This window comes from Monodelphis domestica, chromosome 7 (genome assembly GCF_027887165.1).
Source record: "Monodelphis domestica isolate mMonDom1 chromosome 7, mMonDom1.pri, whole genome shotgun sequence".
In the NCBI taxonomy this organism is placed as follows: Eukaryota; Metazoa; Chordata; class Mammalia; order Didelphimorphia; family Didelphidae; genus Monodelphis; species Monodelphis domestica.
The window spans coordinates 16,902,948-16,928,506 of record NC_077233.1 but is presented as its reverse complement, the minus strand read 5'-3'; the positions used below and the strand labels follow the sequence as shown (position 1 = coordinate 16,928,506).

General features: G+C 39.5%; 1 protein-coding gene across 4 annotated transcripts in view; it reads left to right on the top strand.

Moving 5' to 3' along the window:
* The window catches only part of LOC100011919 (probable C-mannosyltransferase DPY19L1), a 99,499-nt gene extending 76,341 nt beyond the window's left edge, over nucleotides 1-23,158 (top strand). For all 4 annotated transcript variants that reach the window (XM_007499952.3, XM_056804271.1, XM_056804272.1 and 1 more), the window contains 9 exons: nucleotides 1,230-1,331; nucleotides 4,085-4,156; nucleotides 4,909-4,958; nucleotides 7,171-7,195; nucleotides 9,370-9,489; nucleotides 11,197-11,371; nucleotides 16,626-16,725; nucleotides 18,789-18,914; nucleotides 19,577-23,158. In XM_007499952.3, coding sequence (XP_007500014.2) covers nucleotides 1,230-1,331; nucleotides 4,085-4,156; nucleotides 4,909-4,958; nucleotides 7,171-7,195; nucleotides 9,370-9,489; nucleotides 11,197-11,371; nucleotides 16,626-16,725; nucleotides 18,789-18,914; nucleotides 19,577-19,736 — 930 coding nt within the window. In that variant the 3' untranslated portion in view covers nucleotides 19,737-23,158. The remainder of the gene's footprint in view (nucleotides 1-1,229; nucleotides 1,332-4,084; nucleotides 4,157-4,908; nucleotides 4,959-7,170; nucleotides 7,196-9,369; nucleotides 9,490-11,196; nucleotides 11,372-16,625; nucleotides 16,726-18,788; nucleotides 18,915-19,576) is intronic.
* The last annotated feature ends 2,401 nt before the right edge of the window (nucleotides 23,159-25,559 follow it).

Sequence of the window (25,559 nt, the reverse complement as noted above, 5' to 3'; positions counted from 1 at the left end):
GAAATCAAGCAGTTCATTATTCCTTATAGCACAATAGTGTTCCGTCACTATCATATACCACAATTTGTTCAGCCATTCCCCAATTGCAGGGCATCCCCTCATTTTCCAATGTTTTGCCACCACAAAAAGCACAGCTATGAATATTTTTATACAAGTTTTTTTCCTTATTATCTCTTTGGGGTACAAACCCAGCAGTGCTATGACTGGATCAAAGGGCAGACAGTCTTTTATCGCCCTTTGGGCATAGTTCCAAATTGCCCTCCAGAATGGTTGGATCAGTTCACAACTCCACCAGCAATGAATTAATGTCCCGACTTTGCCGCATCCCCTCCAGCATTCATTACTTTCCTTTGCTGTCACATTGGCCAATCTGCTAGGTGTGAGGTGGTACCTCAGTGTTGTTTTGATTCACATTTCTCTAATCAGAAGGGATTTAGAACACTTTTTCATGTTCTTATTGATAGTTTTTATTTCATCGTGTGAAATTGCCTATTCATGTTCCTTGACCATTTGTCAATTGGGGGCATTCTGAGATTTTAAAAAATTACCACTAAATTAAACTAGATTACAGAAGGTTTTCTATTTAATAAATTTTTAACTAAGTAAAGATTTTTATGAACTAAGCATGCATGTGTGTTTGTGTGTCTCCAAAAATGTGATGGTCTTTGATGACCCTGGAGAAAGCCTTTCTGTAGAATGGTAAAGAAATGAGATTTTAGGGAGCTGAGAAGAGAATAATCCCTGAGCTTCAGAGACTGAGAAAAATGGAGAAGATCTTACAGGCGCATCTGAACATCTTAGTTCCTAAAAATGAATAACTGTTTAAATAAAGCTAGTGTTTACCCCATTCCTAGATCTGTTACCAGGTTATGTGGGGCTTTTTTTTGCATCTCTCTCTTGTACTCATTCTGCATAAGTAGATATTTCAGTTATCTGTGTCCATTGTCCACCTCCCCTCACCCCAATTAGACTGTAAACTTCAGTCAACCACAAAACCACAATCTAAGTGCTTGCTGTTTGCCAGACACTGTACTAGGGATCAAGGCAAAAATGAAGAGCCCTGCCTTCAGGGAGCTCATGTTCTACCTGGACCCTGCTGCCTTGCTCCCCATGCCCCATCTGAAGGCAAGAAAGCCCTTTGAGGTCGCTTGCTGATGTTTCTCAATGTGCTGCGCTAAAGTCTTAAAAATCAATAACTGAATGCATTCTGCTTGATTTTCTGCTGTTAGGCTCACATAAGCAACCTGCTAACGTCCAAATTCTTCAGTTACAAAGATTTCGACACTTTAATGTACACTTGTGCTGCAGAGTTTGACTTCATGGAAAGAGAGGTGAGAACGTTTTGCTAGTTGTCCTTCCTTGGTGTGTTAATGCTTTCTTTATACAGTCATGTTCACACACTCGCCTATCACTGCTTTTATCTCATTTTGAAATAAAATTTGGCAGTAGAGAGGAGGTAATTTTATTACTTCATCAAGATAAGGTCATTCTGCAAAGTGCTTTAAGATTGACTCCGTTTTTGACAATTAGAAAAAAATAAGATAAGGCCAATAGTTTATAGATGATGAATTAAATGCAGGGACCTTAAGCAGACTTTTTAAAAATAATATTTTATTTTTGTCCAATTACATTTAAAGCAATTTTTAGCATTCATTTAAAAAATTTTGAGTTTCAAATTCTCTCCTTTCCTGCCCTCCCTGCTTCCTGAGACTGAAAGTAATCAGATATAGATTTTACATGTGCAATCACATCAAACGGCTTTCCATATTAGTAAGCAGACTTTTTTCAACAGCCAAATATATCCTTTAAATGTTTGATTTTTTTTTGTTTACTCTTTTGAGTGCTTCTGTTTCTTTAAAGTATCATTCGATTTATATATTCATTCATTTTTGTGTTCAGATGTTCAGGAAGAAACAGAATGTAGTCTGGTGGCCTGCGAGGCCCAAGACTGCTGTTAACCTCTTGGTCCCTTTGGGAACAAGTCAGTTTATGATTCTCCATCTGTAAGATGATGGGGGAAAGGTTGGGCTGATATTATCAGAAGCTTTAAACGCTTCTCTTTTTAATGTCTCGCTTCTTCATCTGCTTGGAAGATAGTACTGACCCACTTCCTTCACTGAGATATAGCGATAACAAAGCAACATAATAAGAAATTTTCAAAAGATAGATATAAATGTGAGCTGCCACAATAAGACAACAGAATTTGTGATCTTTGTTTATCAATTTATTTTCTAAGATTTGTGGGATGTTAAAAAAAGGCAATATTTTTAATGCTGCTAGGCAATTCCTTCAAACTCTGTGGGCCTCATTCTTTTCATCTTTAAAATGAAGGGGTTGAACTTGATGGCCTTGAATGTACCTTCTAACTCTTCAGTTACTGTTTCTGTGAAGTATATTTTCATTGTGTTAATAAATATCAAATAATTTATTAAGCCTTGGATCAAAGAATCAAGGTTCTGTGTAGTTGTTATTTATTAGTGAGGTTCATTTTATCTTTAGGATACAGTCCTTGTAAGATTTATGTCAGAAAAACTTGAGTGCAGATCCTCTCTCTGTTATTTGGTAGCTGTGTGACCCCAGACAAGCCATTAAACTCTTTTAACCTGTTTCCTCAGTAGTAAAAAGAAGATAATACAATAACAGAATTGTTAATGCAAATCAAATGAGATCTTATGGGTGAAGCATTTTGGAAACTTTAAGATGCAATATTCATACTATTGCTATAATTATTAACTTTTTGTAAAATATCTAACAAACTATATACTTAGTATTAAATGATGACTAATTTAATTTGATTTATTTTTTTCTCATTTGAATTAGTTTATTTAGTCAATTTAGAACATATTGCTTGGTTACAATAATCCCATTATTTCTCTCCCTCTCCTCCACCCATTGTTCCAGCAGCCAACGTGTAATTTCATTGGGTATTACTTGTGTCCTTGATTAGAACCTATTTCCATGTTGTTGTTTGCACTAGGATGTTCATTCAGAGTCTACATCCCCAACCATATCCCTTTGATCCATGTACTAATTTTATTTTAAATGATTGTAGAATTAAAAAATGGCATGAGCTCTATTTACAAGACAGGATATGCTTTGAAGCCAGTTTCTTGTTCTCTTTGTAAATATTCTTTTAGAGAACATTAATTTTGTTAAAGTGATTCTAGCTTCCGATGCCAGAGTGATTGATTATTTGTGAAAATAGATTTTAGGAGGATGTTGGAGAAACAAATGAAGGGCACTTTGGACATTTCAAAGCCCATGCTTTCTTGAGATTTTTTTTAAATAGCAGAATGCTACATAAACCAAAAAATTCAGCAAAGCTAGATTACAATAAATAAATACTGATTTCTGTTCCATACCTCAGTGATGTGTAATTTCTTCAGTGAGAGTGGTCCAAATCAGTATAAAGCCATATCTCCCCCAGGATCGTAAGCTTTCAGAGTGCTATGGCTTTGGGGTAAATGACTTAGTTCAAATCCTCAAGTAAAGAAATTAAAAATATCTTTGCCCTTTGACATGGTAAAGTTTCTTAATTGATTGGTGTTTCCCATGGATCCCTTTGTGTTCCCCTCATACATGACTACAAAACATACCCTTTTATTATTAGTATTAGTCCAATTCCTGGTTATCAATACTGTGCAAATTTCTGACACAAATTAAAGGACTGGAGTTAGATATCAAAGGTAATGAATGAAGCCTTTAACCTTTTAAGGGTAAGTTAAAAAATTATATGATACAAAGAAAAATATATTCAGTTCCATATTCTGTTAAGTTAAAAAGAGTAACAGTAAACTTAAAAATGGATAGTAATCTTTTAGACCACCAGTGTTCACTATTTTAAACCCAACAAGTACTTGGGAAGGAGATTTAGCATCATGTTTTCTGTTCCATGCTAGGGAAGACTTTTCTACAGGAATATGCATATTCAATTTTCTATTAGAAGTTAGTGGGAAAATAGGACTTCGTAGCTTGTTAAATTTCCACACTGGAACTTTATTTTGGCTTAATTTCATATTTTGATCATTGTTTTTGAAGTAAAATAAAATTATCAGCCGACTTAAAATGCCTTTTGGAATTTCAGACTCCATTGCGGTACACAAGGACCTTGCTACTTCCGGTTGTCCTTGTGGTATTTGCAGCAATTGTTAGAAAGGTAGGTTTGCACTTTATGAATTATTGTAGTACCTGGCATGTACCTGAGTGTCTATAGATCTGTTACACATTGTTTTTGCCTGTTTTCTGCATGCCTTCCTATCCAAGCTTTCATATATTCCCATAAGCCTTAGTTAAGCCCATATGGAGATAGTGGAATCTAGATTATTTACCTTTTTTTTTTTTGCCCCAGCTTGATTGGGTTACATAGATATAACTTGAATAAGCTGAGGGGGAGTAGTGAAAGAAAGGGAGGAGGAGAAAAGTGTTGGGGAGAGTTAAAGGATGGATGGAGACTTCACAGAATTTGGCACTTAATGAGTTATAAGCTGGGATGAAAAAAGAGTAAAGGAAGATGCTAAACTTTTCTGTTTGGATGGCTTGGAAGAGTGGTGCTGCCATTGCTATAAATATCAAAGGGAGGGGAGAAAATGACTGGTTGGGGAAAATGGGGAGATTGTTTCTGAAGATGGCATTTGAGATAAATTCATCACTTGATGGAATTTTAAGGAGATCTTTCCTAGTTCTTTTATTGAGATAAGATGTGCTTAAGTCCTAGAAATATCAGCCCTTGAGCTAGCTATTTAGCAATTTTGTAATTAAATGGAAAAGCACTTCTTTTTTAAAAGTTTCTCTTTCATGTTCTGAATTCTCTTATCTTTATACTATGCAGTTTTCTCATTTAGAAAATGTAAATGCTGAAAAAGAAGCTTTTTCTGAAATTAATCTGAAACTTAAAAATTTTATTCACAGACTGTTAGTGATATTTTGTGTGTGTTGTCTAAGCAGCGTACACATATGAGGTAAATATATTATACATTTTAAATGTTAATTTTTGTATTAACCTCTGCTACAAATATAGTATTGTGTTATTCAGTTTTTGTGCCATCCATTTTTCATTTCTAAGTTAAACTTATTCTTTCCTTTATTTACTCATATCTACTTGCTTTTTTCTGTCTCTCATCATACTATTTCCTCCCCACCCCCTTTGTCCTGTACTCATGATTTCATCCAAGTTCAAGGATTCCTATCTGGGAAACTCCCTTTCCCACTGCACATCAGCCCCTGTTCTGTCACTTAGGCCCTTTGAGAGGTCCCTGGGGAGCTGAGTATTTCAGTGACTGGCCCAGGGTCACACAGCCAGAGTATATCAGAGATGGACTTTGATCCCAAGGCTTTTTTTGACTCTTAGGCTGGTTCTCTATCTATTGGACCATGGACCCTCAGCCTCACCTGAAGTCTCACCTCTAAATTTCTTGTACAGTGATAAACATAACAGAAACCAAAGCTTCCCATTCCTTTGCCAGACTTTTCATTTCTGGCCCTTCTCTTTCTATGAAATAGCAAAACCATGAATTTCTGAACTCTTCCTACTTGTTTTTTGGAAGAGGAGGACACGGGCCACATGTGATAAGTGACAGCAGTGTGAGCTTGAGCCATGAAGCCCTTCCTAGCCATGCAGCTGTGGTTATTCAATGTCTTCTGTCTTCAGTTTCCTAACATGGACATTAGGGATAACTATTATCAGCTCTGCTTGCCTCAGAGGGCTTTGTGAAGCCATCCACGTGAAATGAAAATGTGGGATCCCGTTTTCTTTGTATCTATCCAATGCTTTGTATATTTTTGGCTTTCCATAACTGCTTGATACTTTCCAAGGGCAAATCTATCTACATGCTTTTTGCATTGTTCACTACTTCTCTGTTATCTGTGTTTGTCAACATGCATTTGTTAAGCTCCTCCTTCTGCTACTATGTTGGGCTTGGGGGTACAAAGAGAAAAGTGAGCCAGTCCCTATCCAAAGGGAGATTGCTTTGGGTATTGCTCTGGTCCCTCTGGAGGACTGCGGACCACTTCACATATGTGGATATTTTATATAAGGATCAGTGAAAAGATTGTGGGGTGCAGAGTCAAGGAACTGTGGTTCAACCTCTAGCTTTGCCCCTAAATACCCATGTGTCATTCTTGGGTCATTTAAGCTGTCTGGGCTTCAAGTTCTTCATTTGTAAAATAATGGGGTTGGATTAACTGAGTTCTCAGCATCCTCCCTGCAGCTCCTAAACTATGGTCCTGTGCTCTCGGTCATTTCTTCTGAGAGCAGATTTGTGTCCATTCAGCAGCCATTGGCTATGGTTATAATGTTGTCTGCCCAGAACACTTGAAAATTGAGGGGTAGGTAAAGGATTAAGGACCAAGAGGTGTGTTGTACCTTTCTCTACGGTCATGCCTTCCCTGCCTCTCCTGTTCACTTGTTTCAGGGGAGCCCAGAGAAAAGATAGAAGGACATGCATGGCTACTTTGAGCAGCTCCAGGACATGGCCTTGATGGAGATGTTGACCCAAACAGAGCCAGGACCGTATTTAGTGCCATTGCTTTTATGTTCTCCGTGTTACCAACTGTTAGGAGAGAAAGTAATTAGCATTAATGTGTGATATGTCTGTAAATCAAAGAGACGTGGTGTTGGTAGCAGGAGGAGTACTGCCAAAAGCGTTTCATTTTCCCCCTTTGTCCCCATTTTTGTGAATGGATGTGCAGGTATGTGGGATGGCGGTGGAAGGGTTGTCTTCCACAAAACCATGAGTCTGTCCATGGAGAGTCAGAACTGGACCTTTGGTTCCTTTTCAGTATCATAGAACTAGGAAATTGCTGCAGCATCTCATGCTGCAACTTCTGAGAAAGGGAATATGGCAGCCAGGGCTCCTCAGACTCACTTCTCCCAACTTTGCTCTCATAGCCCTGATAAAGTACTTTGCACAGTGTCATGTCACTAATAAGTGATACTTAAATTAAATTGATGTGGAAACTGGAAGTGGCTGATTTAATCCAAGAACTTCTATATGGGATAGGGCAACTGTTATATTTAGTACGGGGTTTTTTTTTAATGTTATAATTAGTGTTTTATGTTCATGGTTTGACATTATTTCAGAAATTTCCTTCAAAATAAAATCAGCAATAAGGAAGCTTTTTATTTAGTCATTCCATTAATAATTTAATTATGCTATTCTTTTTAAATTCCAGAAAGCACCAGTTCGATCACGGCGAGGTAAATGATATTTGTATATAAGATTTTTAAATTCATCTATATGGCTAAAATAAGAATATTTATGCAAACATGGTCATCTTTAGTTCCCAGTTTAGAATTTCTGGATCACCTGACTTGTCATGACACCTGGAGAACTGTCACTCTGTATGAAAATACATTATGCTATGATTACCATGACTATTAATTTGTTCAACCTCATTTGATGTGCTCTGAGGAGATTCATTTTAATGACGTTTTGTTAGTATTCTGCCAGCAGAGGAAGTTCTAAGAGCCTCTATGGTTCCCTTATTGTTCACCCTCTCCTGGTGGCTGTGGGTAGAGCCTAGCTTTGATAAATCATAAAATATTGGGGTCAGAGAGGGCCTCCAGAATTCATGTAGGCTAACCTATATCTCAGAGTGAAATCTCTATTCTAGCCCCTGCCTGAAGAATTTCAGTGGGGGAGAATGTGTCTATCAGGATAACAAACTCAATTTAGGGCAGTGATAATCATTAGTGAACTTCTTTCTTAGTGACATACATATGAAATGTGACCTTGCAGCTTCTGCCCATTGGACCCAGCTCAATTTCTGAGGACAAACACGTGCCAGTCTTTGAAAAGTCTTGTGATTTCTGCCTTTACACTAACATCTAAACCTCCTTCTATACACTCATCTCATGCCTGGCTTATTGCCGTAGCCTGTTGCGTAGTCTCCCTGCTTTAGGTTTCTCTCCCTCTAGTCCATCCTCCACTCAGCTTTCACAGTGATATTTTAAGCACAAATTTGCCCTCTGCCCAATTCATTGAACTCCAGTGGCTCCCTATGACTTTGAGGATCAAATAGAACATCCTCTGTTTGCCTTTTAAAGATTTTCATAATCTGGTCCCTTCCTATTTTTCCAGTCTTCCCCTCCAGATCTTCCATGATCCAATGACCCTGGTCTTTCTGTTTCATCTTCCTAGAAGATCACCCCATCTTCTGCCTTTGGGTTTTTTCACTGGTTGTTAACCATTTCTAGAATGTTCTGTCTCCTCGCCTCCACCAGTTGGGTTCTCCTGATTCCTTAAAGACTTAATCAAATTTCCATCTTCTTCAAAGAGGCTTTCCTTAACTTCTATCCTCCTAAATCCCACTGCTAGTGCCTTTCCTCTGAGATGGTCTCCATCTACTCTGAATATATCTTGTATGGATATAGTTGTTCACATGGTACCTTCCATTAGAATGTGGACTTGAAGGTATGGACTGCATTTTTGCCTTGTGTTGTTGGTGTTCAGCAAAAGACCTGGCTCATGATGAACACCTGATAAATATCTGTTGACTAATACTAATCATTCCTACCCAGGGTAAACATTCTCAGGTCCTTCAAAGACTTGCCCTTAAAGGGCATCATTTTAAGTCATTGTTTTCAGGCTTACCCTCCTCTGAATGAGCCATAGCCTGTGTATTATCTTTCCCAAATTGTGGTGCGCAGTAGTAGAGACCCAATCTCCCAGATCAGTGTATTAACTCTCTCCACGCAGTCATCAGTCATCTCCAAAGAAGCATGGCTTGTATGTCTTAATCCCAACCGCTGATAAAAGCTTGTTATCATATAGCTTGACAACTGATTAAATAGAGTGTTTGATGTAATCTCTGATTTTAATAAATTGGAACTTGGCCTCCCAAGACAGCATCGTTGCATTTGCAAACCACATTTCTCTAATGTTGCCTTTCTGAATTAGTAATGTCTTGGTGAATTCTAGTCCTTTGTTTCTTGCCTTCTGATGATAGTATCAAGATTGAACCTCTTGATTTGCAATCAGAAGACCTGTTTAACCTCTCTGAGGCCAAGATCCATCACTTGTAAAGTGAAGGAAGGCATGAGATTCCTTCCGGTCTTTCTTAGCAATAATGGTGGCCTTAGCAGTGGTGTGAAGACAGAAATGTTTATTGGCTGAATGTATGTTTGAGTTGAATAGTATTAATTATTTGATATAATTTAATAACTAGATTATAATTTTTACCAAATAAGTTAGCAAATGAGTTTTGCAGTTTTTCTTTTAAGCAATAATTTAGAAAAACAGTATATTCTTCTTTTTAAGCATATATATAGTTCATTTCTTTTAAAGTATGAGTTTAATTCTTTAAATTTTTTCTCTATTAATTAAAAATATTTTTATTTTACATTTGTGTTTCTTGTGTTTTGTTTTTTAGTTGGTTTATCATGCATTACAACTATTAGCTTATACAGTTCTGGGTATTTTAATTATGCGACTGAAACTGTTTCTGACACCACACATGTGTATCATGGCTTCTTTGATCTGCTCAAGACAGGTAAGATTTTTATTTTTTTAAACTTTTAGAATAAGAATAGCAATGACAAATTACTTCCATTTTTCATCACTGAGTGGTCTCCAGTTTAAAAACTATTGAACCATTTAAAAAATATCCCAATTTTACATGTTCTATATTTTTATCTACTCCTTTCCTTATGAAATTTCACCTGGCTTGGTTAACTCCTTTTGTATTCCCTCTTCATTTAGATATGGAGTTTGTACACATCATGTGCTTTTCTTGTTCTCCTTTGTCTAAAGGGCAGTTGTCTTACAATCTGGTCATGAACACAAACTGTCGGGGCCAAGAACTAGACACTCTTTGCTCTCTGTCTCTCTTGCAGCCTCCAATATGATAGCTTTGGATATATTTACATAAAATATGAAACCTGGTAAAGTAGCTGCATTTGGTACATGTGATTGACAAGCAGAGCTATTGGGAAATGAGAAACCTGCTTTGAAAAGCTGGTCCAAAAAGAATATTTTTAACTTCTTGTTTAACAAATTCAAACTTTTTTCAAATTTTTTTGAATAATTTGACTTTTACCAATCCATAGTTTATTATCATTACTCATGGTATTAAACTATCTTATGGGAAAAAAAAAAGGAACTGTGTGTATCTGCAGCCCTACCTCAAATTTCCCTTCCAGATTTGGGCCTTTAAAATGGCATGTTTGTTAGTTAAAAAGACAGTAATCTTCCCATTCTGCCAGCTTTTCTTATTAATTTATTGTTAGTTTGGTTCTATGTTATGCAGCCATTTATGTAAATTCACACAGCAACCTTTGAATTTACATGAGAAAGACAGACGGGGTTTTTATTTTCTTACTTATAGGCAGGTATTTTACTTGGAAACCATTCCTTTTGGTATAATTGTAGACTGAGTAGACTGCTAGATTTGTGCATTACTCGTGCTAACTTATTGTATTGCTAAAAGCATATTAAGATAAAACTGCAAAGCATATTAATCATGATGATAAGAACATTGTTCCTGGATTTTGGTCTTCAGTGCTGAGCACAGAACAACTATTGTGACTACTTGTTGGTGTCTGAATGTGGGACATATCTTCTCCAAATTTGTGCCAAGGGGCCCATGTTCGTCACTTAGCTCTGTTTACAAGTTGTTATCAGAATGAAGGCGTTGTCCTAGATGAACAGCAGTACAGCGCGCTCGTTGCTCCTCAATCCCACACACTTTCTCATTGGAGCCTCACAGCCACCCTCTGATCTGATGTGTGCGGGGACCGAGATGATCAGCATCACCATTTTACAGACGGGGGACTGGGGTGCAGGGTGTGACTTAACCCGAATGTTCTGGTCCTCCAGCCCAATGCTTCATCCCACTAGGCCGTACATGATTGTAGAAATGCTGTCACTGTTGCCACATTTGTCTGTCTTGCTCTCAAACAAAGACCTGTTCTTTGGGGCAGTTTTACTATTTGCCTTTTGACACTTTGGCATAAACTAAGGATGCAGCAAATCTGCTTTTTCCCTCTGCTTCCTGTGGCACATGTTTGGGAAGAGCAGCAGCACCCTGTTAGAGGTGCTGAGCCCCAGTGTGTCTGAGCCCAGCTCCAGGCTTGTCTGCTCCCTCTCAGGGACTACATCAGACATGCTTCCCCGGGCATCCCCAGGTAGGGCTGGGGCAGTTCAGGGAGGAGCGGAGGCGGGGGCACCTAAAAATGATTGGCTCTTTCTCTTGGTCCAGCTCTTTGGATGGGTCTATTGCAAAGTGCACCCCAGCACGGTTGTGTTTGCCGTATTGGCCATCATGTCAGTGCAGGGCTCAGCCAACCTGCAGCACCAATGGAGCATCATCGGGGAGTTTAGCAATTTGCCACAGGAAGAACTCATAGAATGGATCAAGTTTAATACTAAACCAGGTAAAAAGCTACTTTGTACTGCCATGTCTTATCTTTTCACATGAGATTGTCGAACATGATCACGAAGGTTGTTTCTTCCCTTCCAGGAATGAGTATCACTAAGCTTTCCCAAACCAAATGAATTGGCTATCTTACTTTCAGAAGAGTGTAGGGGAAAATGTAGACAAGTTCATATAGTAATTCATTCACTGTCATTACTCTTCAATTTTCAATTTTCTCATTTTAATCCAAATTCCTCATGTCATCCTTTTGTTATGGTTTTCATGATCTTATTTCATTTTTCTTAATGTCACTCCATTACCAGCTCCCTAGACCTTGTCCCTTGTGTTTACTCAAAGCTGGGTGTTCTCCATTTGGCATTTTTCAATATATATGTATATTTCTGCAACCTTACTATATTTAGTAAAAAAAAAAAAACCAAAACCTCCTATCTCTTTCTTTTCTTGTCCATTCTCCACAATGTGAGCTTCTAAATCTACAGATTTCATAACTCTTCCCATGCCTTCCTCCATGTTGCTGATGAAGAAGCTGTAGAGTAACCAATGTGGGAACTGAGTGTGGATGAAGATTCTTCATGTGTTCCTCAAGCAGCAGCCAGTGTAGTGAGTGGAGATTTTGGTCAGGGAGTCAGAAAAGCTTGACTTCATGTTGAAGCCATTTGTGAGAGACCCAGTCACTGAGTCTGAGCTTCCTACTCATCTACTAAGTTCTGAGAAACTTTAATTTGTGTTGGTGAAGGAGCTTCTTCTGGGATGAGACAGACATTATTAACAATTTTATTTTTTATTTTATATATATATATTTATATATATATTTTATATATTAACCATTTTAGTTCTAGTCATACTTCTTGATGTTCTTGGCTTCACTGCTTTCCCCTGGTTCTTCTCTGTTGTTCAGACTGTTTTTTGGACTCTTTTGTTGGATCTTCTGTCCATCCCCTAAAGGTAGACCATTCCCAAGACTGTCCCTTGCCCTTTTTACTCTTATTTTCTCCCTTGACTATCTCCTTTACTCTCATAGTTTCTATCATCCTCCTCATGGGGATTAGAAGAGGCTGAGTGGTTGAGGAGAATCTCTATTACCTCTTTTCTGTGTGAACTTCAGCATCTCACTTTTTCTCTCTGGTCTCAGGTTCTTTGTTCAATAAAATTGGACGGAATCTCTGCTGGGGTCCTTTCTTGCTCCAAATCTGTGATCCGTTGACCCCCAAATCTCTGCAGACCCATTATCCAGTTCCATATTTATAGCTGTTTATGGACAACTGCTCTTGGCTTTCTTTCTCATACCTCATATCCCATAGATAACCCCTGAAAGATCTTCACCTCCTGATTTCCCTCTTTCCACCCTTGGGACCATCATTCTTATGGGAGCTTGGCTTACAACATCTTGGACTTGCCTTCTCCATCCCATTGGTCTTGGCAGTTCTCCATGGGCAAGCAACTTCTTTCTTATCTTCATGTCCTCACTGCCACTGTCAGATCTGCATGACATCTGGCCTGGAGCTTTGTAATAGCCTCCCTGCTCTCTGCCCTTGACTCTATCCTCAACCCACCTGAGTCTTCTGGGCATGCCCAGCTCTGATCTCATTCTTTCCACACTCAACAGAGGCAGCTTTAAGATTTACAAAGTACTTTCCTCACAATCACATTGCCTAGTAGATAGTGTAGATATTGTTATCTCCAGCTTACAGGTAAGAAAATGGAGCCAGAGAGATTAAATGATTTGCTCAAAGTGAATCAGGAAAGAAGTGGCAAAGCAATAATTCACACCCATGTCTTCTGATGCCCCTCCAAGTCTTTTTTTACTGACTGCAGCAATCACTTTGACTTTTTTTTTAAACCCTTACATTCTATCTTAGAATCAGTACTGTGTATTGGTTCTAAGGCAGAAGGGTGGTAAGGGCTAGGCAGTGGGGGTTAAATGGCTTGCCCAAGGGTCACACAGCTAGGAAGTGACTGAGGCCAGATTTGAACCCAGGACCTCCTGTCTCCAAACCTGGTTCTCAATCCGCTCAGCCACCCAGCTGCCCCCACCTTCTTGACTTCTCCATGGCTCGCCAAATAAACATGGACTCCTTAGCATGACATTCAATGTCTTCTACAAGACTGCTCACCTCATAGTTGTTAGCCTTATTCTCCTTCAGCTATACTGGACTATTGGTCACCCCCAATCTTTCCCTGCTGCCTCATACTTCCCTACATTTGCCTCTACTATCACCCATACCAGAATGGGCCCCATTTGACATTGCTTTGTTCAAGGTTGAGGGTCAGTACTGGATGCCTCCTCTTCCTTGATTTCCTCCTCCTTTTTATCAATAAATCTCTCAAAGTTCTTCTATTGTCTTTGATCTCTCCTTTGTATTTAGAATATATAAACTCGTATGTATCTTTTACTATTCTGCCCTCTCCCTTCCCCAAAAAAACTCATGAATAAATGATGTCTTCCTTAAGGACAATGGACAGTATTGTTTTTCATTCTTGTTTTTATAAAAGTGAACACAATTCTTTATATATGATAATTGCCTAATAAATGGTTGAATTGAATTCTTGAACTTTGATTACAAAGCTCAAATGAGGCATTCTCCCGCTGAAAAAAATTTATTTAATGATTTAAATAAATTTGTTATATTCTGAAAATTACCTTTAGTAGTTACTCAAATTATAGTTTAGATGTATATATTAAATGTTATTTAACTAAGTTTAATTTCATTTTTAAAAATTCTAATTATATTACCTATTTTTAGGTACTTTATTTCTGAGAATAGTGATCACAAGTTTCATGTTGTTAAGTTAATCTTATGGTGATGAATTCTTTTCTGTAAGTATAATAGAAATCTATCCATGTAATATAATTCATTATTCACCTAGAAAAAGTGAATTGGTTGAATAAGGAGAGTTAGAGTATAATTTATTCAGCACTTGAATTTTATATTACATGTTATTCTAAAATTTTATGTGCTTTTACTAAATTTTCCATTGTTTACCCATAGTAGGATTGACAGTTGGAAGGATCCATTTTATTTCCCCAGAAAGAAGGGAGATAGAAGATAAGAAGGCAACTAGATGCTGAAATCATATATCCAGTGCCTTGTATGTAGAATGTACTCAGTAAATGTTTTGTTGAATTGAACTTGTTTGTTGAATTAAGTAGATTTTATGTCAATAGGCAACATAAGAAATATGTGACTTTAAGAATTCTATTAGTTAAGACCATTATGGACAAGATTTATTGTTATTCTTATTTCTAGAGTAGTTCAGATATTTGTACAAATAAGAGCATAATGAAGTTATCTTGGGCTCACAAAAATTATTTCTAACAATAACCACTTTGCTTGCAATGTTTTCCCCCTCTAATACAATTTATGGAGAATTTAAATTAGTAGGGTAAATTTACCCAAACATACTCACAAACATGGTAATTATCCAAAAATTGAGTTTAGTGTACAATTATATAAGATTGTTGTTTACTTGGGTGCCATTTGTGTAAGTGAAGTAGCAACAAGATCTCTAAGCAGAGAGTTAGAATGGAAAATACCATATTTCTGTGATGGGCATTTCTTCTCTCACTGAGGACCCATTTCTGAAGTGTGGAGGTACAGCCAGTGTTTAACTACTTATTCTGGCCATTTGCCTTTCCCCTTACCAAAAGATGAAACTTATGTCTAAACTAAAAAGATTAGCGTGATTCAGAGTAAGAACTGGAATTCACAAGTGGCATTTATATTTAATTCATCTGCTCTATCAGCTAAGAATTTTTAATATTTTAGGTTGTTAAGAGGAAATTAAAATCATAGCATCACAATAGTTCATCATGGGCTTTTCCCCCCTTTTGATTTTGCCTTCAGAGATAGATACTCAAGTACTATTTGTAACTCTGTTGCCATGAGTTGGCCACCCCACACAAAACATATTTGTTTGCCTGAAAATCTTCTGTGTGTTCTTCTGGACCTGAGGGAAGAGGTCTGATTTGTCCGGGCCCCATTTTTCTTCAGCTGGATCCTTCCCCCCCCCCCAACATTAGTTTCCATGAGAGTAAAGATAAGCCAAGAACTATGTCTGTTTTTAGGCCAAGTTTGAGGCTGCATCATCTTTTAGGCACATGAGATCTTTGTGTTGAAATTGTGCTTTCCAAAAATAATCTTGAAATTCTTTTTTAAAAATTCAATTCCATTGCTAGCTTCCTTAAACCCCATTAATTTCTGTGATGTGAATTTTATTCTGTTTTCTCATACTATAAAAGAAATGAGTGGCAGTGTCATACTTCTACTCCTTATTAATTCAAGCATAATAAATTTTAAAAGTTCTTTTGCTTTCCTTCTAATCTCAGCAACATTTGTCTTATTTATACAAAAACTGTTCAGTTTAATGTACTCAGACTTCTCCATTTTACATCTCACAATGCTCTTCATCTCTTATTTACTCATAAATTCCTCCTATCTGTAAATCTGACAGGTAATATTTCCCCTGCTCCTCTAATTTGCTTACGATATCTCCTTTTATGTCTGGATCATGTATCCATTTTGATTTTATCTTAGCAAATGTAAGGTATTGGTTTCTACCTAACAACTTTTCTATTATCTCAGCCATTTTTATTAAGTGGTGATTTCTTTCCCAATACCCCAGATCGATATTTTTTTTCAAATGCAAGGTTATGATCATCTTTTACTACTTTTTGTGGTATGTCTGCCTGTTCCACTGATCTATCTTCCTGTTTCTTAGGCAGTATCAGATAGTTTTTTTCTCTTAAAATGTATTTATTTAATTAATTTAGAATATTTTTCCATGGTTACATGATGCATATTCTTTCCCTCCCCTCTCGCATAGCCAACGAGCATTTCCCTGGGTTTTACATGTATCATTTGTTCAAAACCATTTCTATATTATTAATATTTGCAGTAGAATGATTGTTTAGAGTCAACATCCCCAATCCTATCTCCAAGGACCCACGTGATCGATCCTATCTTTTTCTTCTGTGTTTCCGCTCCCACAGTTCTTTCTCTAACTGTGGATATTATTCTTCCTCATAAGTCCCTCAGAATCATCCTGGATCATTGCATTGCTGCTAGTAGTGATGTCCATTATGTTCGATTGTAGTGCCAGATAGTTTTGGTATTTATTGCCCTATGATATAGTTTAAAGTCTGGTATTGCTATAAGTTAAAAGTTCTATTTAACTTAAAAGGAGAAAGATTGTGACCGTCTAGGCAGAGCGGAAATTGTTTCCTTTGGAGATTAAGTGGCCTCTTGTTGCAGATGCCGTTTTTGCTGGAGCCATGCCTACGATGGCAAGCGTCAAGCTTTCCGCCCTCCGACCCATTGTGAACCACCCACATTATGAAGATGCGGGCTTGAGGTCAGTTGTCCAGTTTCATGTTATCCCTCCACAGAGAAACAGAATTTGAGTCTTGTCTTTGGATGCCAGAATCTAGAGGCCAGCAGAGCAGGCAATACTGTGGAGCACTTTTTTGTTTCCTATTTAATATTCCCTGTAATTAGAATTGCAGATGACAGTCCATGGAAGACTGCCATTCCGGGCTTTGGACACCTCTGTGGTCTCACTGGGGTGTATAGGTGAAGCCAAGGCCAGCTTTGTGAGAAGGGCTTTGATACGGCCCCGGGAGCCAGGCTGCACCCACGTCCAAGACAGGGTCATCCCTCAGGCAGGGATGCGCCGGGGCTGATGATGTTGGAGCACTTCTGACATCTGAAAATAGGTGTCATCCAAGGGGCAGCGTGGGGGAGGAAAGGGCTGCCGTGGTTAGGGAGGGGAAACCCAAGGGAGGACGTTCTGCCTTCCCAAAATATTGCTGCGTGGCGAAAGTGGAGCGAACAGGTGAGGGCCGGATTCCTGCGGCTTTAAGAATCAGACTTGTCAGGAAGGGCCGCAATCCCTGCCATTCCCACAAAAAGAAATTGCCCTCAATAGCAGCCCCCAGCAGGGAGATGGTGGATTGGATATGAGGAGGGGTGGAGGCGGGAGGGAAGGATTCCCAAAGGCAAGAACAGGACTTCCCTGCCCTCTCTGGGACCCGGGCAGAGGGAGGGATGGCGCCCCGCGTCCCGGGAAGACCCGGCAGAGCCGGAACGCAGGCTGCCGGCCTCGGTGAGGGAGGAGAGCCAAGCCCGGAAGGACACCGCTGCTGAGGCAGAGGGACACAGTGGGAGGAAGGCTCAGAGGTGCCCGGGCGTTTCCATCGGGGCCACTCAAAGCACGGTGGCTTTGAGAGAGACCGGCCATTGGGGAGGGAAGCAGGGAAGACTGAAGAGCTCCATTCTGGGCCTCTTTCACGTCCAGGAGGCATTTGGAGAAGCCCAGAGAGGGATTAGAGCGAAACACGGGGATTGTTTGTGTGGAGGCGATCGTGGAGCATCCTTAGGGGCGTTTATTGATGAACGAAGGTGCTGCTTATACGATCACGCTCCAGAACAGTAACAATCACTAGCACGTTTAGGGCAGCTTAAGATTTTCAAAGTGCTTAACAAAAAGGGTCTCATTTGATACTCACAACAGCTCTGAGAAGTATCTGCCCTTATTACTGAGCCACTGAAGCAGGCGGAATAATAATTATGATGAGAAATAATGATAACTAGCATGTCTATATTGTCTAAACTTCACATCAGCCCCATGAGGTAGATCCTGTTCTGATTCCCCATTTTACAATTGAGGAAACGGAGGCAAACAACGTGAAGTGACTTGCCCAGGGTCATACAGCTAGTTTCTGAAGCCCGATTTGAACTCAGGTCTTCCTGATTCCAGGTCCAGTGGTCTATCCATGCATCTCCTAACTGGTCTCATTTAAGGGAACATTCCTGGAGAGCCTAGGGATGATGTTTATCTTCCTTTGGCCTACTTGGCTTGCACAAACCACTCCCCGTAACTCTCTTCACATCTGCATCCTCACCTTTTTGTTTACGGATGTCCTACAGATGGAAGGTTAAAGGATGCGCCCCAGAGAAAGGACGTTCTCTGTATGAGGCATTTTCAGACAACCAGAGCAGTCACCGAGTCTCCATAGTAAGAGAACCAGCCTTAATGCCGTGTTTTCTGACTTGGTAGCCATGGGAGGGTCCCTTAGCTGCTCTGCCCACAGACTGCCCAGATACCCTTAGCCGGGAGCATCTTCTCTCGCTCTCCACTTTGGTCTGTGCCTGCCCTGTGGCCATCCCTGCAGCTGTGGACTCACACCATAAGCTGTTCTCCTTATCTCTCCTTCTCTGTTCCAGAACCATTGATTTTTCTCTGCTTTGTAGAGGACTAGAGGAAAACCAGAATGCATTTCAGCTTATTGATTGGACTTTTTTGACAAGGCTGGAGGAAAGGATTATTTTTTTAAAACTATAAATGTTGCTTTTAATTTAGTTTCTTTACATTTTTTAAATCTGAAAAATCTTTTGCATGATTAATTATTTTTAAAGGGCAAGAACAAAAGTTGTATACTCAATGTATAGTCGAAAAACAGCAGAAGAAGTGAAGCAGGCACTATTCAAATTAAGAGTGAACTATTACATTCTAGAAGAATCATGGTGTGTAAGAAGAACCAAGTGAGTATTTAATACAATTAATATTCTTCATTCATTGAATTGTAGAAAGTTCATTTAATCTATTGATAGTGTTTCATTGCCCAGTGCTTTGGCAGCATTCTATGTCAAATTCACTTAATATTCTGGGAAAAATCTAAGTAAAGAAGTTCCATTTAGCTAAATTGGTTTGCAGTAGGCTTTTAAAAAGTTTATATAAAATGTTTTCCACTTTCATAGCATCTCTACTTTTTGTTCTCTAGTATTGGCACAGAGAATCCAAAATTTTAAAATTAGGCTTATCTTTGATTTTTCTTAACTTTTATTTGGATATATGTTTGCTTGAGAGATTCCTGGAAGTTAACAAAAATCATGAAATATCACTACGGTTTTCTCACAGGCGATTTTTCAAAAGCAGTCCAGGCTGAAAATCTGGGTGTTTCAAAGGGCCACAGAGATGTTTTTCAAATTCTAGTGTACTTTCTTATATATCATATACATATAAATACACACATACACATATGTGTATTCATATCTCTGTGTGCCATAGATATGTATGGATGACAATAGATGCAGGAAAAACTTTAGTCTCTCTGAAATAACCTGTGTGCGTGTGTGTGTGTGTGTGCGCGCGCATGTGTGTGTGTGTGTACACATTTTTAACCCATGCAATCATTTTTTTCTAGGCCTGGTTGCAGCATGCCCGAGATCTGGGATGTGGAAGATCCTTCCAATGCTGGCAAAACCCCTTTATGCAGTCTCTTGGTAAAGGACTCAAGACCTCATTTCCCCACCATATTCCAAAACAGGATTTACAAAGTCTTGGAAGTTATTAAAGAACGATGAATGCTACCTAAACTGCTCTAGTGGAAAGAACCACATTAGAAATTGTTGTTTAACCTTTTGCTATTAACTCATATATTAAGATCATTTGAATTCGCATCTCAACAGATAGTAATTGCTTTTCCCTTCCTTTCATAGTTTCTGTTAAAGTCATGCCCTTGAAATTTGCTATGCAAATGATCATCTGCTTACATATCACTTGGACAAATATCTGTCCTACAAAAATAGAGTAAGGGACTTGTGTGGTTGAAATGGAAGCAGCCAAGTCGTAGCTCCTGAAATGGGGCCAGTTTGGGGGTCTATTGGGCTCTCAGTCTTGCTTCACCTCTTTATCCTGGGGCAATTCCAGTCCTTATCACAGGGCAAGAGGAAAATGAGAGAATTCCAAGCTGTGACTTTGGCTGGTGGGAAGGAGCTCTAGTAAAAGGAATTGGTCAAGCACCCAGGAAGGGACCTAGCTAGAGCCTTCTGGGATTCCTGTGGATTCCATGATTTTTCTTATGCTCTCTATTTCCCATGGCCACAAGTAGTTCAGCGTTGCCTACCTTTTATTTCATTCAAACCCCTTTGCTTAGTAGCTATGATTTCCCCCGAGCATTGTCTCATTTAGCCAAAGGTTCCTTAAAATATGATAACCCATTTCTCTCTCCCTCTTTAACTTGTTACCTGAATATTGGTACAATTTCTCTCCTTCTGAGAACTTTGCTTATTCCTCGTAATCATGTAAATATTTTTTTTTTTACTTTTTCAATGTACTAAATATCTTTCATGGTTTTTAACCATTTTTAAGCTTACTATATTTTTAGTTGCAATAAGGGCAAAAAAAATCTTGAAAGTCTCCAAATATATTCTGTAGTAAAATTTGAACTCTTAAGCTATTTGACCAGATAAGCAGTTTTATTGTAACAATAATATCTGGTGACATTCTTTTAATATCTACACATAATCAAAGTGTCACAACATTTTTTATGAATTTAGACATGTATTAAGAGTTGTGATTTCATCAGTGTGGGAATTATGTCCATTGATGCTCTTTGGTGTTCTCTCACCCTGTGCAATTCTTGATCATGTTCTCCAGCAGTTCTTTCTAAGGGATCTACCCAGTATGTGAAAGCCTTTCTTTTGGTCTTTTCCTGGGCATGGGTGGGCCAGTGTACCTTCCAAACTGATCGTCAGTTATTCTTCATTCAGGTTACATGACCAGCTCTTCTCTCTCACATGGGTGTCATAGATGGCTGCATCCACCCTTACTAGTGTCCTTCATGCCATTTCTCTCATACAAGTCATTCTGATGGGATGCCGCCACTTGCTTCTGCCCACCATGCATCATCTCATTCCCTTCTGACTTGTTGAGAATTTAGTCTGATTCATTGAGGTCCCTGATTTGCAAATGTCTAGTGCCACCAGGGGAAAAAATTGGTCTTAAGGTGATGGGCTGTGATTTTTGGATCAGTGAAATCAGAAGTTTTGGATAAGTGAAAAAACTGCTGTTTCCCAACAGCCTAGGCACTTCTTCCTGGTCAACTTCAGGCTCAGAACTTGATTTTAAAAATAGGACAGAATCTGTTGATTCTCTCTCAATATTCAAATGACAGCTTTAAAACCAAAATGACTATTCAGGGCTTCATTTTGTCCTGGTAGAGGTACAGGTTTCATATTTTGTTTTTAAGATACAAAAGTAAAAAAGGGATGACAGGATAATTTTTTACTAACTTTTTTTCTTATAGAAAATTTGAGTTGGCTTCATTTGGATTTTTTACTATAATTTTAATGCAAAGGATGAACAAACAGTATTATTTGCCTCATGGTCACATTTTATTTTGAAATGCTGCTTTAAATGATTTATGCTTAATTTGGAAAGGCTCATATTTGTAAACTAGGACCATTAGCTCCTCCCACCAAAATGATTACCCTTTAAAGACTAAACTGTGAGCAAACCATAGTTTTGGGAACAAACATCTCCAGTTTTCCAGTGTTCTCTCCCTGAGCTTGAGGCAGTCAGAGCCTGTTGTTGTCCTGGAGGACAACCCTGACTTGTTGGGCTCCCAGGCTCCAAGGTGGTTGACTCATGGCCTCCAAGCCTGACTTCAGTGTGATCTCTTGTTGCAATCCTGGGGCTGCTTGTTGGAGTTGCTTTGTCTTCCTCTTCTTCTCCCCTCACAGAACAAAGACTCATCCTAGTACATGGTCAAAGTACCAAGCTCATTTCACAGATAACAAACCAGACCAAACCGGAGCCTCAGACAACTCCACTAAAACCTGTTTTTGGGGGTCGAGGACTGAAAACCACTTGGGGGCCGAGTCATCAAATTAAAAGCTTTCTGTGCATCCCAGCCAGCTCTTGAGGATGGGGCTTTTGCTTTTTCCAGTTTTATAATTTGCCAGTTGTCTCCGAATCGTGTTTCCTAGGTGTTTGGTTGGGTTTTTATAATTTTTTTTTTGCAAGAGTCCTAATAAACAAGATTAGGTTAGAACAGGGCAAGAGTAGCATCTGAGAAAAGAGCAAAGGAACTGGGAGGGTTTGAAGAAGCTCTCAGAAACCACACAGAACTGGGAAGAGTCAGGGAGGGAGAGGTAGAAGGAGAAAAGTCACAGTCCCATTCATTCTCTGCCCTCCTAAAACAAGGAGGGAAGGATGGTGGGCTTTGGGCTTCTCTGCTCCTACTCCCTTTGCCGTCAGGAAAGACTCGTCAGACTGATGTTCTCAGACTGTGCCATACGATATCTACCCTGCCTTGGAACACATGTTGCTTCCAAAAAATGCCTGAATCTTTCTGACTCCATTATAGACATGCCCAGTGAATTCACCTTCAGGATAGGAGATGCTGTACAAACCAACCAATAAAAACACTGTTGTATATACGTGGATATTTAAGAGCCTGGAGCTGTTACATCCACTGGCAAAGTTCGTGGTGTGGATGTCTTCCAATATTCACTTCTGTAACAGTATTTGTTGATGTCGTTCCACCAGCAACGCGAATTCTATTGTGAGCTCTTAGAAGACTAGATTGTTCAGTGGTACATTCGGCCATCACCACATCTAGTAGACATGCGGTTATCTTTTACTGTAACATAGAGTAGCAGCAGTTCAACATAGGATAATAATCAGTGTTCAAGCTCAGTATTTGATGTATTTTTAGGATTTTTAAAGTCTTTCTTGCTTCGATGTGAGGATGGGGAAACACAACTGACTAGAACATGTTCTGCTTCTCTCCCACCTCCCACCTGGGGTAGCATTAGAGAGTGAATTAAGCTCCTGAAAGGCTGGACAGTGTAGACATAAAATATGCTGGTGAAATCTAAGAGAGAATGAATGGATGTATTAGAAAGGCGGTATCACAGCACTGTATTTTTATGGATTTTATGACAGTTTACATGATTATGTATGTTAAATTTTAAATTGTGAAAACACGTATGTTTCCTAATTTCTGCTTTTGTTTCCTTTTTTTTCCTACGGACATTTGGAGGGAGGGGTCAGAAGTAGTCTCAGACTTGACCGTGGAACCTCTGAAATTGTCCATGGTAGGAGAGTAGATAAGGAAAAGAATTTGTGCCCTGCCCTTCGGTGGGAGGGAGGTGAGAGGGGTCCTCCTTGTCTCTTATTCCTCTGAGGAGGCAGAGAAGTATTTAAGCATGGGGCACTGAACACATCTCTGACTTGGATATCACTTCCCTGGGGCCATGCAGAGAAATATTATTTCCAGAAATCCACCATTCTGACTATTGATATTCATGGTGCTTTACTCACTAAACATTTAATGAAAACTTTTCTCTATAGCATTAAAGGGTTAGTGCTTAAGTTCACATTCTAGTAGTGGCCTCCCATAACTGTAAGGAAATAAGGAAACAGGATTTTTAGTGCTCCTCCCTACCATGTCCTATCCAGAAACATGGGATATTTTTAGAGGTAGAAGAAAGTTTAGAGATCATTGACTCTAAAACCCCATTTTACAGATAAGAAGCTGAGACCCAGAGGGGTGGTGATTTTGCTCCAAGGTGCACAGTTAAGGAAACGCAGGGCTGAGAGTTAAGCCCAGATCTTCTGAATTCAAGTCCGTCATTTCTGCACTACCCTTCTCTAGTCTCGGGTCATGTGGAGATACCTACCTACCAGCCTGTGAGTCTTGAGTGCCCTTCGTCACTGGGTATAAGGAGAGTTGTGTGTCCTCCTAACCCAGCCCAGCTGCTCAGAGGCAACTCTCTTAACCCAGGAAGAAAGCAAATAACATCTCATCTGACCTCCAGCACATCAACAGCCCAGATGAAGCATTCCTGGTCGATTTGTACTAAAGGGCTCCATTCTCAGCCCTCCCCGTGACCTAAGGAGGAGATAAATATTTCTCCTTCTTCAAATACCTACATGATGCATCCCACGAATCCAACAAGGTGTAGACCCTAGTGGGAGGTTTAGTTGGTTTGGCTCCAGAAGACATTTTCCTCAAGAAGCGAATGCCCCAGGGCACTGCCTTAACCTTAACCAGTACTTATGGGGACTTGATCCTATACTTCTGCCCATTTTTTCCAGGAACTCTAGAAATTTTTCCATCATCACTAACCAAATAATGTTGAGAAGACCCTCCCCCATAGCAGAGATTCACCAATGCTTTGGCAAAATTACTCACACATTTTTTATTGTTACTGCTCTGACCCACTGAGTAAGGGGTTATGCAATAGGGGTCAGATTCTTATCTTGGCTTTTGAATGAACCATCTTGTATAGCTTAACCAGGACTAGTGTGAATGTTTTCTGTACGTCTGTATGCCCAAGAGGTCACTGAAGCCAAGGGTCCAAGTCCGTGTTCGATTGGTTGCCTCGCTCCTCTTTGACCACCAAAACAATTCAGTCTCAGAAATAGTTCTGCCCAGCAGTGGACACTGTCCTTTCCTTCTTTGGGAATGTCTAGCTGGCCACATGGCTGAGTCAGGGATCCGTCAGTCTCTTACCTTATTTCCTCTGTTATCTCTTTGGGAGCAGGCCATTGTTTCTTAGAGGCACTTCTTTCCAATCAAGTCCGTAAGCATTTATTAAGCTCCTAATATGTGCCAAGCACTGTGCTAAGTGGTACAGTTACAAAAAAAAGGAAAATTAATGTGTGTCCTCAGGGAACTTACACTCTACTGGGAGAAGACAGCACATGCTATGTACAAGCAACATTCTTTAAGCACAGTAAATTGGAGATGTCAGAGGAGAGGCACAAGCTTTAAGGAGGGATGGGGAAGGCAGCTAAGAAGCTGGTTGGCCAGATTCCATTGTACCCGCTGCCCATGCGACCCACATTAGAGGCTCATCCTCCCCATTCTTTGAGGAAAAGCCCCTTATGGTCATGTTCAAAGGCGTGGGCCACATTCTACACAGCCTCCCCTCTTGACATTTGCCCATTTTCCGTACCCAAACTCTTCTCATTTCCCACCCCTGGCTCCTCGAAGTTCTTGTGTTCCCAGAATGCTGTTACAGGAGTGGACTCCTTGGATTCCATTCTGTATCCAAAGGGACCCATCAACACTCTGAAGAAGAGTTTAATCAAAAAATGTTATTCGAAATTCTGCCTCCCACATGATTGGCTTCTCCTCCCTATCCTGGACGGGTTCAAATAGCTTGTCGGCAAAAGATAATAGACTCCACTGCCAGGCAGCAAGCACCCCGTCCCTTCTATCATTGCTCATTTTGGGGGCAGTTCATTTTCTCAGGGAGTACCATTGTATTCTGTGTAGGTGACCTAATGATGTCATTGTATAAAGTGACATGTATGTATGTAAATATCTGTATTCACATAGACAGATATCTTCCATGATTGGATGAAGAAAAATGCATTCATGTGCTAAACTC